The 15,115-nt window shown below is 39.4% G+C and overlaps 1 protein-coding gene across 1 annotated transcript; it reads right to left on the minus strand.

Annotated features, from left to right (window-relative positions):
- Window positions 1–856: 856 nt before the first annotated feature.
- On the minus strand, window positions 857–11,965 carry LOC119742849 (ephrin type-B receptor 1-B-like). The gene is made up of 12 exons (XM_038219050.1): window positions 10,906–11,965; window positions 10,340–10,609; window positions 10,076–10,236; window positions 8,406–8,628; window positions 7,006–7,116; window positions 6,525–6,688; window positions 6,313–6,426; window positions 5,526–5,596; window positions 5,141–5,181; window positions 4,297–4,396; window positions 3,084–3,189; window positions 857–2,728 (listed from the first exon to the last, which is right to left on the minus strand). The coding sequence occupies exons 1-12, from the start codon at window positions 11,963–11,965 to the stop codon at window positions 2,663–2,665; spliced, it is 2,487 nt and encodes an 828-aa protein (XP_038074978.1). The 3' UTR covers window positions 857–2,662.
- Between the last annotated feature and the right edge of the window lie 3,150 nt (window positions 11,966–15,115).

Genomic DNA, 15,115 nt, shown 5'->3' on the forward strand with positions numbered 1-15,115 from the left:
TGGGGGGGGGGCGGGGTTTGGGGGGATTTTTTTTTACCTACCTGCCGTCAGCGGCGCCCTTCCCCTGAGTAGTCTGGTTCCAGATTCATCAGGAGGAGTCAGAATCTTTTGATCTGGGAACCAGACTACTCAGGGGAAAGGCGCCGCTGACAGCAAGTACGTAAAAAAAAATTAAAATATTAAAAATTTCCCCCCCAAAAAACTTCCTCCCCCCAAAAAATGTTGGCACTAACGGGCTTTCGTACTAAATGCCTATAATTTAAAATTCGTGTTTAATGGACTCAAAACTCTCACATGCATTTAAGCTACACAGAAAAATGATGATCAACATGCCTTCTTTAACCTTCCTTTCAGTTTTTGGTGGGTTGACCATTGACTTTTCGAGAATTTCTCACCCAAAAAAGACACCTATTTTTCCCAAAACGGAAAGTAGCCATCTTGAAAAACGATCCCTTTACAACATGGCAAATAGCGGCAATTTCGAGCCCAACTGCATCCAAAATGCTCAGATTTGGAAGCCCCAAGTCTGGCCCAGATTGCGATATCTCTTCCGTTCCCCAATTTTGTGGCTCTCAGAACTCTCTAAAATAGAATATTTTGAAAGTAAAACTTTTATTCATGAGCTCGGCGGATGGGTTTAAGCATATTTACAGGTGTGCAACTCTATATCGTGTCCAGTCACTTATCAGCATTCTGAACATGATTGTCATTCAGCGGTGTTTGTATGCAACGCCGAGGTCCCAGTGATACTCCTTGCAGTATATGTATTTAACAAAAATCGTGTGGTCGTGGGCACACTTTGTGAAGTTTACCGTAACCCATTGAGGCTTTGACAACGCATTGTGCTATTGTTTTTTTTTCTTTCTGGACGTATTAAGAGCTTAAATAATATATATCTGGCTGAATATTATTATCAACGAAACTGCATACTTATGATTAATCTAAACATTTCACGAATATCTTTATAACTTTACCATAAGGCTTGATACAAAACTGAATATAACATACGCCTAAAGCTTAAACGTGTATAAAAAAAGAGTTCAAACAAGTACACTATTATTGAACAAAGCATATCCCCTTTAAATTTTAAACAAGATTTAAATCGTAACTAATACAACTAATATGTTAGTATAATGTCTGCTGCTTCACATACAGAGTTATCAATGTTGAAACATTCGAGCCACAATGGAGTCTATTTATTGGAGGCTACTTATTTACAATTCCATGAAAGAGTACAATAAGTTCATGTGTTTGTGCAAATCCACAAGCGAGAAAAATCTTAAAATACAGACTCATCGTTTCTAGGAGAAGTATGAATGGCTTGGGCGAACACAACACGGTGATACTACGACCAACAATTCAAGAATCAAGGTATTAACTCTACCAAATACTCTTTTTTTTTTTACCAAAGACGGGCGGACAAACTTGAACGTGAGTTCCCGCAATATATCCCTCTAGAAATTTCTGATTGAATATTTTTTTTAAAATTGAAATCTATTAGCTTTTTTTTTTTATATAATCGATCAATCAATTATTTTTTTTAATAATTGAAATGGTAGGATATGACTTGTATCATATTGATGTCAGGGCACTAAACCGATTGTTCCCCCCATCAGTGCGCAGGGGAAACTTTCAAATGCAGGGTATTTAAATTGTTGCCATGTCCTTTTCTTGTAACGTGAGTTACCGATAAAAAAAAAAGTATTGCTAAACCAACAGGATGTTATTTTGATTGCCGTATTGGTAGCTTAGTCACTTAATTGCAAGGGACTTCTGTGAGAAAAACCTACCCTTAATGCTTTGACTTTATAAAATAATAGCACAGAGTAAACGGGAAACCCAATCCAAATGAAACGTGAATTATCATGGAATTGCCCACATCGAATTCCAAGGAGTGAAACTAGGGAATAGATTCAGAGTGAAAACCGATCAAAGATTGAAATATAGGCCTATGTAGTTTGAAAAGGAGTCACTTCTGTCATAACTCGATCTTTTCGAAGGCTTACATTTCACGATTTTAGATCGCGATTTTTTTATCATAAGCATAATGTAATTTTTTCTAAGTGTATTCCGTCGTCTGAAGTCCTCCTACCCTAGGTGTATATATTTTGACAATGAACCTCTTATTTGAAATGTCTCTGAATTTAAGTAATACAACTGAAAATATGTCTGTGTAAACAAGTGCAAATGTTTTACCTTAAATTTTAATATTCATTAAACTATTATGGATTTAATTCACCGGGGAAAAAGTGGCTCGTGAACTATAATTCAGAGAAGCTGCTTAAGACCAATCTGCATGAACACGGATAATAATGGATGACAGACAATTCAATCAGTACCAATAGCCGATTACAATATTTACACCATGGATGACCTTATTTGTTTGAGAGAATCATTTGGTTCAAGAATGAAATAAACACTACGAATGAACATCAAATCCTGACTTTATGCCGAAGTATAAATGACTGCCCACTATAAAACGTATTTCTGTCGTAGCAGCTCGGGCCGCAGCTACTAACTTAATGCCGATACAAACTACAATAGGTTTCTTACTACATTTATGGATCGAAAGGAAGAAAAACTAAAAACATTTGGACAGGTTGCCCTAGCCCTCTCATCATCACTCACGTGAACACACTTTGCTAACGTGACGGTATCTGGCTTAATTGTCGTCGAGCTCCAATCGAACCACGTTTTCATATGTTTTTGGATCCACGGCCATGTAGGTCTGGGTAAAAGCGAAATATGAAAATGTGTTAATGATATGATATCATATACATGTATCATAAAAGTCATCGGTATCAGTAGTGGGTCGTGGGGGAGTGGGTTGACTCCCCTCCCCCTCGAGGTCGCAAAAAGGGGAAAGGGAGGAGACAAAAAAATACCCGGGGGTAAAGGATATCAGGTTCCTCGATCGATTAGAGATAATCCACATGGTTAAAGAGGTAGGATAATGTATGCTTTTAAAACACAAGAAGTGTGCAAAACTGAATGAAGAAATGCATAACACCTTGTGCTTCATTTAACGTCAACACTCGCTGTTTCTGATGAAAACTACTTTTGTGAATTAACTTTGAACTCACATGTTCTAGTTTATTTGCATCCATCTTACTCAAGATGGATACCAGGTCAGTAAACGTAGGTCTTTTGTTCGGATCATCGTTCCAGCACAGGATCATCATGTTGTATCTGTATGATAAAAGAATAAAAAAACAACAAATGAATTAATTCTAAACATGTTTTATGTTAGGGGCACCCTATTTTATAACCATGTCATTTGTCGACAGGAAGAGTTCAAACCTCCAATCACTGGGTATATGTAACGAAAAAAAGATGAATAGAAATAATGACATCAGTGGACGAATTGACGTTGTTGCCTTTGGGAGAAATAGGAATGTTTTGAATGGCTTCAAAATGCTTCTAAATGGTAATAAAATGATTATTTCGATACTCAATGGAGGCTTGATCTGCCTTGTTAGATTTGATTAAATATTTTCCCACTTGCAATACAATTTTCAGTTGTAGTCTTTAAACACGTTTATTCCGGTGTTCCCTTTTGTATTATGAAAATAATTTTCAAGAAGATGGGTTCTCCCATTGTGACACCATTATAACACTCACCCACAGATTCTGTATTCATTGGCCGAGAGCGAATCACATGATATTCGTTTTTTTTGCTATCTTGCTGCTTAGCCAAAATAAAAAGACTGTATGAATGGCAACCAAAGTACTATACGCATAACGACCCAAGTACCATACGCATAGCAACCGGTTTTTTTTTTAAACATACATACGGGTGTACGCGTTGCGCGTAGCGCATAATGTTCCCAAAGCGCAGCTAGCGCTACAGAGCTGGGTTCAAACATTTCGTGAAAGGGTGGTTTTTTAAAAAGTTCAGGTAAATTTGCAAGTAATTTCGTAATGAAAAGGAAATACATTTTAATTGTATTCATATTAAATTAAACAGTTATCTCTTAAAATCAAGCAGAATGTGTGGGTGAGGTGTTATAAAACAAATATTGACTGATTTAACTTGTAGTATAAAAAAAACTAGCCCCTCTCGGTGATCCATGGAGCATTCTATTTTCCCTCGGCTTCCCCCTCGAAAAAAAAAGAATGCTCCATGGATCACCTCGGGAGGCTAGTTTTACTATACCAGTCGAAGCAGTCAATATGTGTATATTACTCGAAGAGATGCTGAGCAAGTGCAGTACAAACACTTGTCATTTAATGTCCTCAGTCATAATGTGCAGTGAACTGATATGGCGAAATAAAAAAATAATTCAACAGCATTACATTTCATCGTCACAGTTTCTTGGTTTAGACATGCGATATCCTTCCTTCAACAGGTCTGCTAAAAATCGTGCATTCTTGACATCTGGATACGGGGTTCCACCTTCAGACAGATGAAACAAACGTCACATTATGCGATTAATCCCTGTTACTTAAACAACGAACTGACTTTCTTAGTTACGCAGATATGTAATGGCATTTGGCACACAGTCGCATATTTGTCCTTTGACAAAATATATATAAAATAACAAGCAATGGCAGCCATTTTCAAAAAGTGATGAACATTGATGAACAATGATGAACAAATCTGCGATGGCCCTACAGCCAATTATCTCTCTCATGACTGTGTGCCAAACACGATGCTTGTATCATCAAAGGCACAACTCTCCCAAATGTTTCCCCTATCTTGACCACTTTATATACTGGTACGTCTCTATTGTATTGTTATTGATTGTTCACATATAACTCATTTACCAATGGCATCTCCACTGGAGCAATTGCGGGTTTCATCCTTCAAGAGAAAACGAATGGAAAAGACTACACAGCTTCACCTAGTCGGCTAGACGATTTTTTTTTAAATATAGGATATTTCAAACTCAGTGACTTCTTAGTCAATCAAGTATTGACTTATAGTTCTTAGTCGTAGAACGGTTGGCTGGCCACTTGTATTCAGTACAAAAAGGGAAGAAAGAGAAACCACCTAAGCCACTCGTTACAATGACTTCTTTTTTAATGTAGGCCTATATTTCAGCATGGTTTGAAACTATCAAGTGATGAATTCTAAAGCAACAAAGCGTTGTAGCCGCTATAGATCGATATTTAGATTGAATTGAAAAAAGGAACTTACCGAGGGTTGCTATTTCCCATAACAGGATCCCAAACGACCACCTGTGGAAGATTTTAAAATTGGTCTTTCAGTTTAGGTCCTAGTAACTGTTAAATCCGTGGGCTATTTTCACAAATTCTCTTTTCAAATGAATTAAAGTTAAATATATTGAAAGACCCGAAAACACTGGGCAAGATTATTGCAAGAAAAAAATTCCCATGTCATCACAAACGAATCTATCGAACCTTCAAACAGTCCATGCGCAATTCCTTTAACATTCCCTTACAACCACGCCATGTCGCCCTCTACAGATTTCACCACAATTTTCAACCCATGTCTCTCAGACGAATAGGGGTAAAAAAAAAGTGTGCATGGCTCGATTGTGGCATAACCGATAATAACTTACACATCGCTCTGAGTAGTGTAGGTCTGGTGTCTTAAAGATTCCATTGCCAGCCAGCGGGTAGGAACACGTCTCTAGGAGTATATTCAACAAAAACAACAAAGCTGTTTACAGGAAGGTTTCGAAAGTATCCATCAGGCCCCCCCCCCGCCCCCAACCCAGACAGCTGTGTAAACACCAGCAATCGTGGACCCCCCCCCCCCCCCCCCCCATTGTCCCTAATCCTTATTCCTTTGTTTGTACTCAAGCTTTTTAGCAACAGTTCTCATTGGTTTTGTACACGATTTTCAATGGTGGACGTTCGGTCAATCGTGGACGTATAGTTTGTGCCCTAATCCTTTTGTCCTAGGTCTACGATTGCCGGTGTTTACATACTCAACCCAACACACGTACCAGTACATACAACTCTTGTTTTACTATACTCTTGAGGACAATGCTCTGTGTTTCCCTTTGTCGCTGTTACATAACACTCTCCACTATGTACACAGACTTACTACAGAGGACCGTTTGCAACAACAGACCCAACTCCCGAGGACTGAAAGGATCTGTTGTTCTTCCTTCTCGTGTCGGTCCTCGGGGGGTTATGTAGAACACATACTAGCATGTCCTTCTTAGAAAGTTCATACATACAAATCATGCTTTGTATGCAAAGGACCGTCGGCCATTATTCGTGATAACTTATAACAGGACCAATCATTCGAATGGTTCCCCACAATGGTTACAATCCCGCAACTTGCCGAACGGCGCAATATACTAACACAAAAATGATTCATATATAAAGGAAACTCACAGTTGACGTCTGAACATAGATATCCTCTCCACGCGACAGGCCAAAATCGGAAACCTTTGCGATTAATCCTTCCCCAAGCAGAACATTTCTCGCTGCTAAATCGCGATGTATAACCTGTATCGGTACAAAAGCATGAATGAATTCGATCGCAGAAGTTCCAAATGTCATTATTATGTTTTCATCTAAGACCATGAAAGGACGCGCAGGCCTACCCCTGATTCAGCGAGGTGTTTCATTCCCTTGGCAACATCCACAGCAAATGTGACAAGCTGGTCTGACGTCAATGCAGCCTTAGAGTTGGACGTCGAAAAATTCGCTCTCAGATAGCTTTGCAGATCACCGTTTGGAAGATACTCTAGAGCGACGTACAGGACGTCTGAGATAAAAGCAAATAAATTTGTCAATCAGTGTTTCCAAACAATAGTGATGATGGAAATCCCTGGATTAGAAATTTGAGGGTAGAAAACATTTCAGGGAAATGTTTCCAGTATTCTTTTAACAATAATTTAATTTCGAATAATGTCACAGTCTGGGTTTCTGGGTTCTAGATATTATCTAGGAATCAATTTACTTTCAGGAAAATTTGGGCAAATTGTCAGGCATAAGTTCACAAAAAAAGCTGCAGTTATGGTCAATACTTTTCGCTAGTTTTTTATAAAGTAAGCCTAAATTTCGTGGATATTTTCAGATTACCGTCATGCTGACAAGCACCGAGCAGTGAGACCACATTTTCATGGTGGCCGATGGAGGACATGGTACGGAATTCGTCCATAAAGTCGGCACGTTCACTAGCTGAGGCTTGTCCTGAAACAAGTACAAATAATTATGTCATCATTGTCATCATCAAAAGGTATTACTTACAATATTTGTAAATAATCAGTAAGAGACGTGTCTTTTTTATTTTTGGAACATCAGTGCACATTTCCTACTGCAAAAACGCAACCAAATATAAATCATGTGTCAGGTGGCGTCATGCCGACAAGCAACCGTTGGGCACTCCAAACATTATTGCAAGCATCTTTTGCATGTTATTTCGCACACATTAAATAGTATATGTAAACACTTTCAAACCATTGCTACAGGGTGAGTCCAACAAAAAGCGGAACACAAACCCCAAAAATAATATTGCATATTAAATTAAAAAAAATATGTAGCACGAAAAATAAAAATTACTGGAAAGCCAATTTCATACGCTACTTTATAGATGAAAAAAAAATACTGTAATTGCTCAATCCGTTCAAAGAATATATACGTATATCACCATTATATGTATATCACCATTTATACGCAATGACTGTAAAACCTGTTTCGTCCAAAAAACAAAAATTTATTATGTATTCTGATAGTTTGGAACAACAAAGAAAATGACACAGAATACTTTTTTTCAACAACTGTCAACAACTGTAGTACACAATATCTTTATTGAAAACCCTGGTTAGGCAAACAGTGTTATTTATAAAATCCACTTTTTTAAGACGGGCCTTCAAAAGGACTTTGTTGAATATTTTTAACTTTTCAACTGAGGTTTTATCGCTGATGGTGTTTGAAGACAATTGTGACGACGATTCTTGAAATCGCATTATTGGACGAAAGAGGTTTTACGGTCATTGTGTTTAAATGGTAATTTCAGTATTTTGTTTTCATCTAAAAGTATCATTATAAAGTTGGCTTCCATTTATTATTATTTTTGGTGCCACATATGTTTTAAAATAATATAATATAATTTCGGGGGTTTGGGTTCCGCTCTTCTTTACTCACCCTGTATTTCAAGAGATATACATGCAGTGCCGAAGAGAACCATTTGCGGTAAAAGATGGCATGGCGTGACCAGAACATTAAATGTTATCAACATAATTATGCCACTTTGTCTATACCACATCTCGTATGAAAGATCGAAATTTACATTTAAAAGGAGCACACAAAAAAAGGCAGCCGATCCTTATGATTTGATAATTCAGTGTAATTTTCGTGATACGCGAATGAATTCTGTCTATATTTATGTATGAAGGAATCACAATTCTGACCACGGCCCGGGCTATGCACGTTGATCTTAATAACACAGAAACAATGTGAAGAAGTGTGGTTCATTTTACCTTTGAGTATCTTGATAGCAGATCGGGTCTTCTTCCCACCAACAAGCACAGTACCCAATCGGACCTCTCCAAAGTTACCACTGCCAAGGACGTGATCATCAACACCTAGATTGCTCCACAGGATTTCCCACATACCGGCCCAGGATGGGAGGCCGACATCCTCATAAACAGTAGATGTTTGACCCTCTGGGGTGATCTTGTCTTCATAAACAGTGGTTAAATTCTGTTGAAAGGAGAATATAACTACGTCGATTATTTGCAGAGATGCAGTCGAAGATGTCGGTGTTAAAGGGAATATACAACATTTGCAAACATCGAAAAATAAAACCACCAAGTTTTTAAGAAATACCTTATTAGGATGTTGGTAAATGAGAGTCTAAAGCATCCTGTACAATTATGGCACCTGGTGTGAAGTCAATTTTCAAGAAAATGGTATTTTTGTATACATTTCCAACGGTGGTCGGCCGACCACCGTTGGAAAAACCTAACTATATTTCAACTACTGCTCCAAATTTACCTTTTTTCAGTCCAAATTTTCTTTGGTATTAGTTACATGTTCATGAACGGGTGCAGGCCAGCTAGACTGGTTCCCTTACCTTACAATTTTCTGGCAACTATAAATTGATCCATTTCATCTTTAGTGGAGTCAGGGAACCAGACTACTTGAACAATTTTGTTTTTCCTGGTTTTTCCAGCATTTTTGAACATAAAACTTCAAACATGTCAGTGTAACAATAATTGATATATTTACTAACCCCTCAAATACTCCATTTCTGAAAATTACAGCAAAAGCCAATGATGTACATTCCCTTTAAACTTTCCGTCTTTTGAAGCGGACAGCATATTTTTACATTTCTTTAACACACTTCCTTTCGCACAACAGCAGAATTTAGGCAAAAGAGGGAAATAACCTCGTCGTATGTTTTGATATTACTGTCATCAAAATAACTATAACAATATCCTGGGGATTACAACTTTCCTTGAACCTGTTAAACCACTAAACCAAACGTAAAGAGTGTAATAACCCTTTTCTTTAAAAAAAAAATGCGCCCAGCAAAAACGAACATATATTTTCGAATAATAGCCTCACTTTTTTTCTTTTACCAGCAACTGCTTCCTTGTGAACAAAATATATTTCAATCCACAGAGTTTTATATCATACACCAGCAGCGTAGCCAGGATTCTCATCCTGGGGGAGGGGGCGAGTAGGGGCTGGATGTTACAGGGGGTTTTTTTTTGGGGGGGGACGCACAAAATGACATCCGTGTTGAAGAGGTAGACAGGTTTTTTTTTACACCGGACACCTGGCCTCCGTAAAATCAAAGGGGGGAGAGACACCATCATCCCGGGGGGACGCTATTCAAAGCCGACATCATCGTCATTGTCAGACAAAAATTGGCGCTATTCTATTTCCAAGGGACGCTTAAATTAACAGTTAATCGCGAAAAAAACAGGGTTTTCCTGAAAACGGCCGACTGCTCCCCCCCCCCCCGCCCCCTTAGCTACGCCGCTGTCATACACACCTTCTAAAATTTAAAACTGCATTTAAAACTACCTAAAACCTTGAATCTTATCTAAACGTCGCAGGATTTCGGAGTCTCAATCAAAATAATCTAATATTTATATGCCCTATGACAAAGAATGTGGGGGGGGGGATTTATCAGACGTACCATTTCAATATCTGACGAGTTCACACCCTCAGCATTCTGTGTTCTCAGTTGAATCCTTGCCTTGACGTAACGCACAATGAAAACTGTGACCACAAGGACTAACAGCGTGCTGAGAACACTAATCACTGCAATAATAGCAGTGTTATTTCCAGTATCCGCATCTGATATGCAAATGAGAACAATTGGAGTGAGGACTGTATTAAACAGGTCCAGATCGACATAAGTAGTTGAGACCGTTATTATAAGAACACACTTTCCATTTACCTTGAACTATGACAGTAAATCTGCACGTTCCTTCGTTTCCAGATGAATCTCTGGCTGTGCATGTCACTATCGTTACCCCCTCTGCGTAAACACCACCTGATACCACTAATGCATTGCCCTCGTCTCTACACACGACAGTGTCGATAATTCCGTCAACATTATCGCTACCAGACGGTAGATCTGGTGACCATTCAACTCTAGCACTGCTTACTCCAGCATCAAGAGTTACTTCAGCATTTGATGGGCAGATGAGAATTGGAGACACGTTATCTGGCAACAAAAGTAAAATAACAAACCATTGTCATGAAGTGGTGGTCGAGTAGCGACTGGAAACCTCAAATCATACCAAAGAATTGATGTACTGGCTATGCATGTACAGGAAAGGTTTCTGTTTTTAATTACCGAACAATATACCTTAAGCTGTCAAAGTGAATTGGCATATGCCTTCATTTGAGACAGGATCTGCTGCAGCTGTAAAAAAAATCATGTCACAGACTTTAATGCCGACTCCAAATCTGTCAACTGACATAGTACGTGAAGGTCTGATTAATGAATTAGAAATTTACCAGCATCCTCGCTAGGCTCGGTTAATATTGTAGTGGCTTGTAGCTCTGCTGTGGTCGGTAACCCTGGAGTTGTTGGTCGTTTCGCGGTGGTTGAAAGCTCCGTGGTCGTTAGCCCCGTGGTGGTTGGTAGCCACCACCACAACCTCGTTGTGGTCGGTAGCTCCGTGGTGGTTGGTAGCTCCGTGGTGGTTGGTAGCTCCGTGGTGGTTGGTAGCCCCGTGGTGGTTGGTAGCCCCGTGGTGGTTTGTAGCCACCACCACAACCTCTTGGTGGTCGGTAGCTCCGTAGTGGTTGGTAGCTCCGTGGTGGTTGGTAGCTCCGTGGTACAGTCACACCACCACCACGGGTCGATCGGTAACTCTGCGGTGGTTGATAGACAGTCACACCACCACTCAAAAAGCGTGGTGGTTGGTAGCTCCGTGGAGGTTGGTAGCTCCGTGGTGGTTGGTAGCTTCGTGGTGGTTGGTAGCTCCGTGGTGGTTGGTAGCTCCGTGGTGTCGGGTAGATCCGTGGTGGTTGGTAGCTCCGTGGTGGTTGGTAGATCCGTGGTGGTTGGTAGCTCCGTGGTGGTTGGTAGCTCCGTTGTGGTTGGTAGCTCCGTGGTGGTTGGTAGCTCCGTGGTGGTTGGTAGCTCCGTGGTGGTTGGTAGCTCCGTGGTGGTTGATAGCTCCGTGGTACAGTCACACCACCACCACGGGTCGATCGGTAACTCTGCGGTGGTTGATAGACAGTCACACCACCACTCAAAAAGCGTGGTGGTTGGTAGCTCCGTGGAGGTTGGTAGCTCCGTGGTGGTTGGTAGCTTCGTGGTGGTTGGTAGCTCCGTGGTGGTTGGTAGCTCCGTGGTGTCGGGTAGATCCGTGGTGGTTGGTAGCTCCGTGGTGGTTGGTAGATCCGTGGTGGTTGGTAGCTCCGTGGTGGTTGGTAGCTCCGTGGTGGTTGGTAGCTCCGTGGTGGTTGGTAGCTCCGTGGTGGTTGGTAGCTCCGTGGTGGTTGGTAGCTCCGTGGTGGTTGATAGCTCCGTGGTGGTTGGTAGCTCCGTGGTGGTTGGTAGCCCCATGGTTGTCTGTGGCCCTGTGGTGATTGGTAGCTCCGTGGTGGTTGGTAGCCCTGTAGTTGTTGCTAATTCTGTAGTTGGTGCTAGTTCTGTAAAATATGTTTGTTTGATTGTTTGTTTTTCGAAATATCTATGTATTTTCAATGGAATCCTTGGAAATATAACGGACTACATTTGTAATGATTTGTCTTTTTTTTATTACGCTTTAGGCTAAAGAAAACGGTGTGTTGTTGACGGTAACCCAACCTACCTGAATTTGGGAGGCCAGATTGCCGACTTCAAACTTTTTATTGCCATATTTGACCAACAATTTAAAATATAACATACATTCTAAATTATAAAGTTTCCCTAAGAGTTATTGTGTGTGTTACTTTAGTAAATAAGCAAGTTAATAAAAAAAAATGTTAAAGGAACCCCAAAGGAAATGCAATAGTACAAAGGACCGACAAACATGCATAAACAAATAAAATATTCTAATATATATTTTTCCGTACCTATCTATCCGAATAATGTTTAAGGCGTTACCGTCAACACAATTTTTCCTCGACTTTACTGAGTGAATGCGCAAACAGAAAAGGATCTACAAACACATTTTGTCTGTTTTGGTTTGTTTAGTTTTGATAGGTTTGGGGGTCGGAGGGGGGGTTACACCAAAAGGATTTAAAGTGTAAACACAAATGTCAACACAAAACTATTGTAGGTATTCCTATGTTTCAGTGAACGGGAAATATACGCTTACGGGAATCATTACTTTTTATTCATAATCTGGGCCGGATGACGTTATTAGGAGGCCACCGGACCACGAAATGTGGAAGGCCCCAGGAAACAAATCCCAAATGTTTTAATTGAATCACAAAATATATCTCTAAGCTCTCATTGGTCAAAGCTGAAAAAACCCCAATAATTATAAGTCTACTGGCATAATACAGCATCATGATTGTGATCCTTAATAATAACTTCACGGCGCAATTAAAAGAGTTCACGGTATGCACACTTCAAAATAAAATCTAGAAATCGAGTCGAAATTTAATTTATCTTATTATTTGTAACGGGTCAGTAAATAGAAAAGTCCGGTAAATTGACGGTTTGACCTAGAACAAATTGCAATAGAAATAATTCAAGCACCAATCAACTTCAAATAATTCCAGAAACAACATGTGAAAAATCTATTTTTTTTCTATGGAGTGGAAAGGTGTTTTTTTCAAGCACCTTTTGTGGATTAATTAACAGCTAATTCCGGTAAGTTTGAAAAGTATAATTTCACGTGATAAAGTGTTTATTTTTTGCCGTCAAACGTGAATATTAAGATTTTACCGAGATTATTGGGTTCATATTTAGGCTTTTCACAGAATGAAAGTGAAGTACACCAGCAGTGATGGAAAAGTGTGGGATTTTTGTAGGCAATACTTTTTAAAGACTGCCTTTTCCATTCAAATGCCCTTTTTTCCCCAGCTGTTTACCCCCCCCCCCCAATATTTGTTAATAGTGTCCTTCTTGTGTTAACATGTGCCCTTTTTGTTTAACAAGTGCCCTTTTAAAAAAAAATAAGTTGAGCCCGGTTTGGTTCCATCGGCCGGTACGTGTCCCTTTTCTTTACATTTCGCGCATGTATCGCCTTGGAAAGCACCTTATATTGCCCGTAAGTGTATAATCGTGGGTTTTGAACAGGAGCAAACTTTGTAGATTATTCCTTGTATTTTGTTCACTTTTTTGCTCAGTAACAAAAAATGGGAACAAATAATGAAATTGCAAGTTTATCCAAGCCCGTTACCTTACCTGAGACTGGGGGGCTCAAAGTGGAACAGCGACTGGAACAAAATGTAAGTAACAAAATGTCCAAAGCTGGGTTTATTTAATTACTATTTCACTATTGAAAAATGGAAATCAATTATTTGTTTACATTGCCTATTAATTTGTCTGTTAAATTCCTTTTGTCAGTCCTGAGTACAGCAAACGTTTCACTGCTCGATTTCTATGATTTAATCCAATTATATTTATCTTCATTTCGACTTTTTAGGTTTTACAAATTTCCAAAAAAAATATGTCATGTCAAGTTATGTCATTGTGCCAATGACCATGATTTCTCGTTGAATTCTGGATTTCCGATGTATCCCCCTCCAAAAAGGGGGTATAGCAAATAAGTACAAATGGTCTGATGCAAGGATTTCCCCTGAAAGAATGACTAACTGAGTTGAAATTCTGGTCAAAGTTTAGTCAACTGGTGGATAATAATTCAGCTAGTACAAAAAATCCATTTTTATTAAAACAAATCACAATACCTAACAGTTTTGTGCGGTAACTTCGCGGCAAGGTAAAATACTAAAGATTTCAGTAATATATCGACAAGAAAAAGCCATTTGTTGTGATCAGATCACATCCTGCGTGATGTCAAAGGATGTGCTGACGGGCAACAGAAGCTCAGCATAAAACATGTCAACGTCCTAATTACGCGTTAAGCGGTCATTCAAAATTTTCGATGTTTTTAAATTCCGATTGTTTTTTTCCTAATTGTTTTGACCCACCCAGTGCACCTACCCCAATTTTCGATCTTAAAATATTGATTTTCCATTCAATAAAAACATAGGCCTAACGAATGCCCAGTTCGGTGACGGTGGAATGCAGCTGCAGTCCGTATACAGTACCTTACCAACAACACGGCCCACCAGCATTCCCGTACGTATAGGGAATCCACCAGGAAACACGTAAAACTATCCGCTCTAAACGGTAATAATAATTATCAGCTCGCTCTAAAAAAAAATAACTTTTATCTTGCCGTAAAGAGGTGTGATAACTCTCATTATCATGAAGTTTATTCAGAAATTGCAGTCGTTTTTTGATAGAAAAAAGTCTCAACTCGCGCTTTCCAGACAAGTGGGCGCTGCCATGATGTTCATTGCACGCAGATATACCATGCGCACAGTACAGCGCATGCAGGTTGCCTAAGTAGTCTTGAGCACAAGTAGGTTTATTTCTTTGTCCCGATTCGTAACCGATACTCGTGACGTGTATTACGACAAAATGAACCTGCATGGTATACTACGGAAACGTATTACCGCCACACATTTATTATTTTTTTTCACGTACGTACGTGATAGTTTCACGTACGTACGTGATAAGTTTCACGTACGTACGTGATATGTTTCACGTACGTAC

The sequence above is a fragment of the Patiria miniata genome, unplaced genomic scaffold, assembly GCF_015706575.1.
Source record: "Patiria miniata isolate m_02_andy unplaced genomic scaffold, ASM1570657v1 HiC_scaffold_6, whole genome shotgun sequence".
NCBI lineage: Eukaryota > Metazoa > Echinodermata > Asteroidea > Valvatida > Asterinidae > Patiria > Patiria miniata.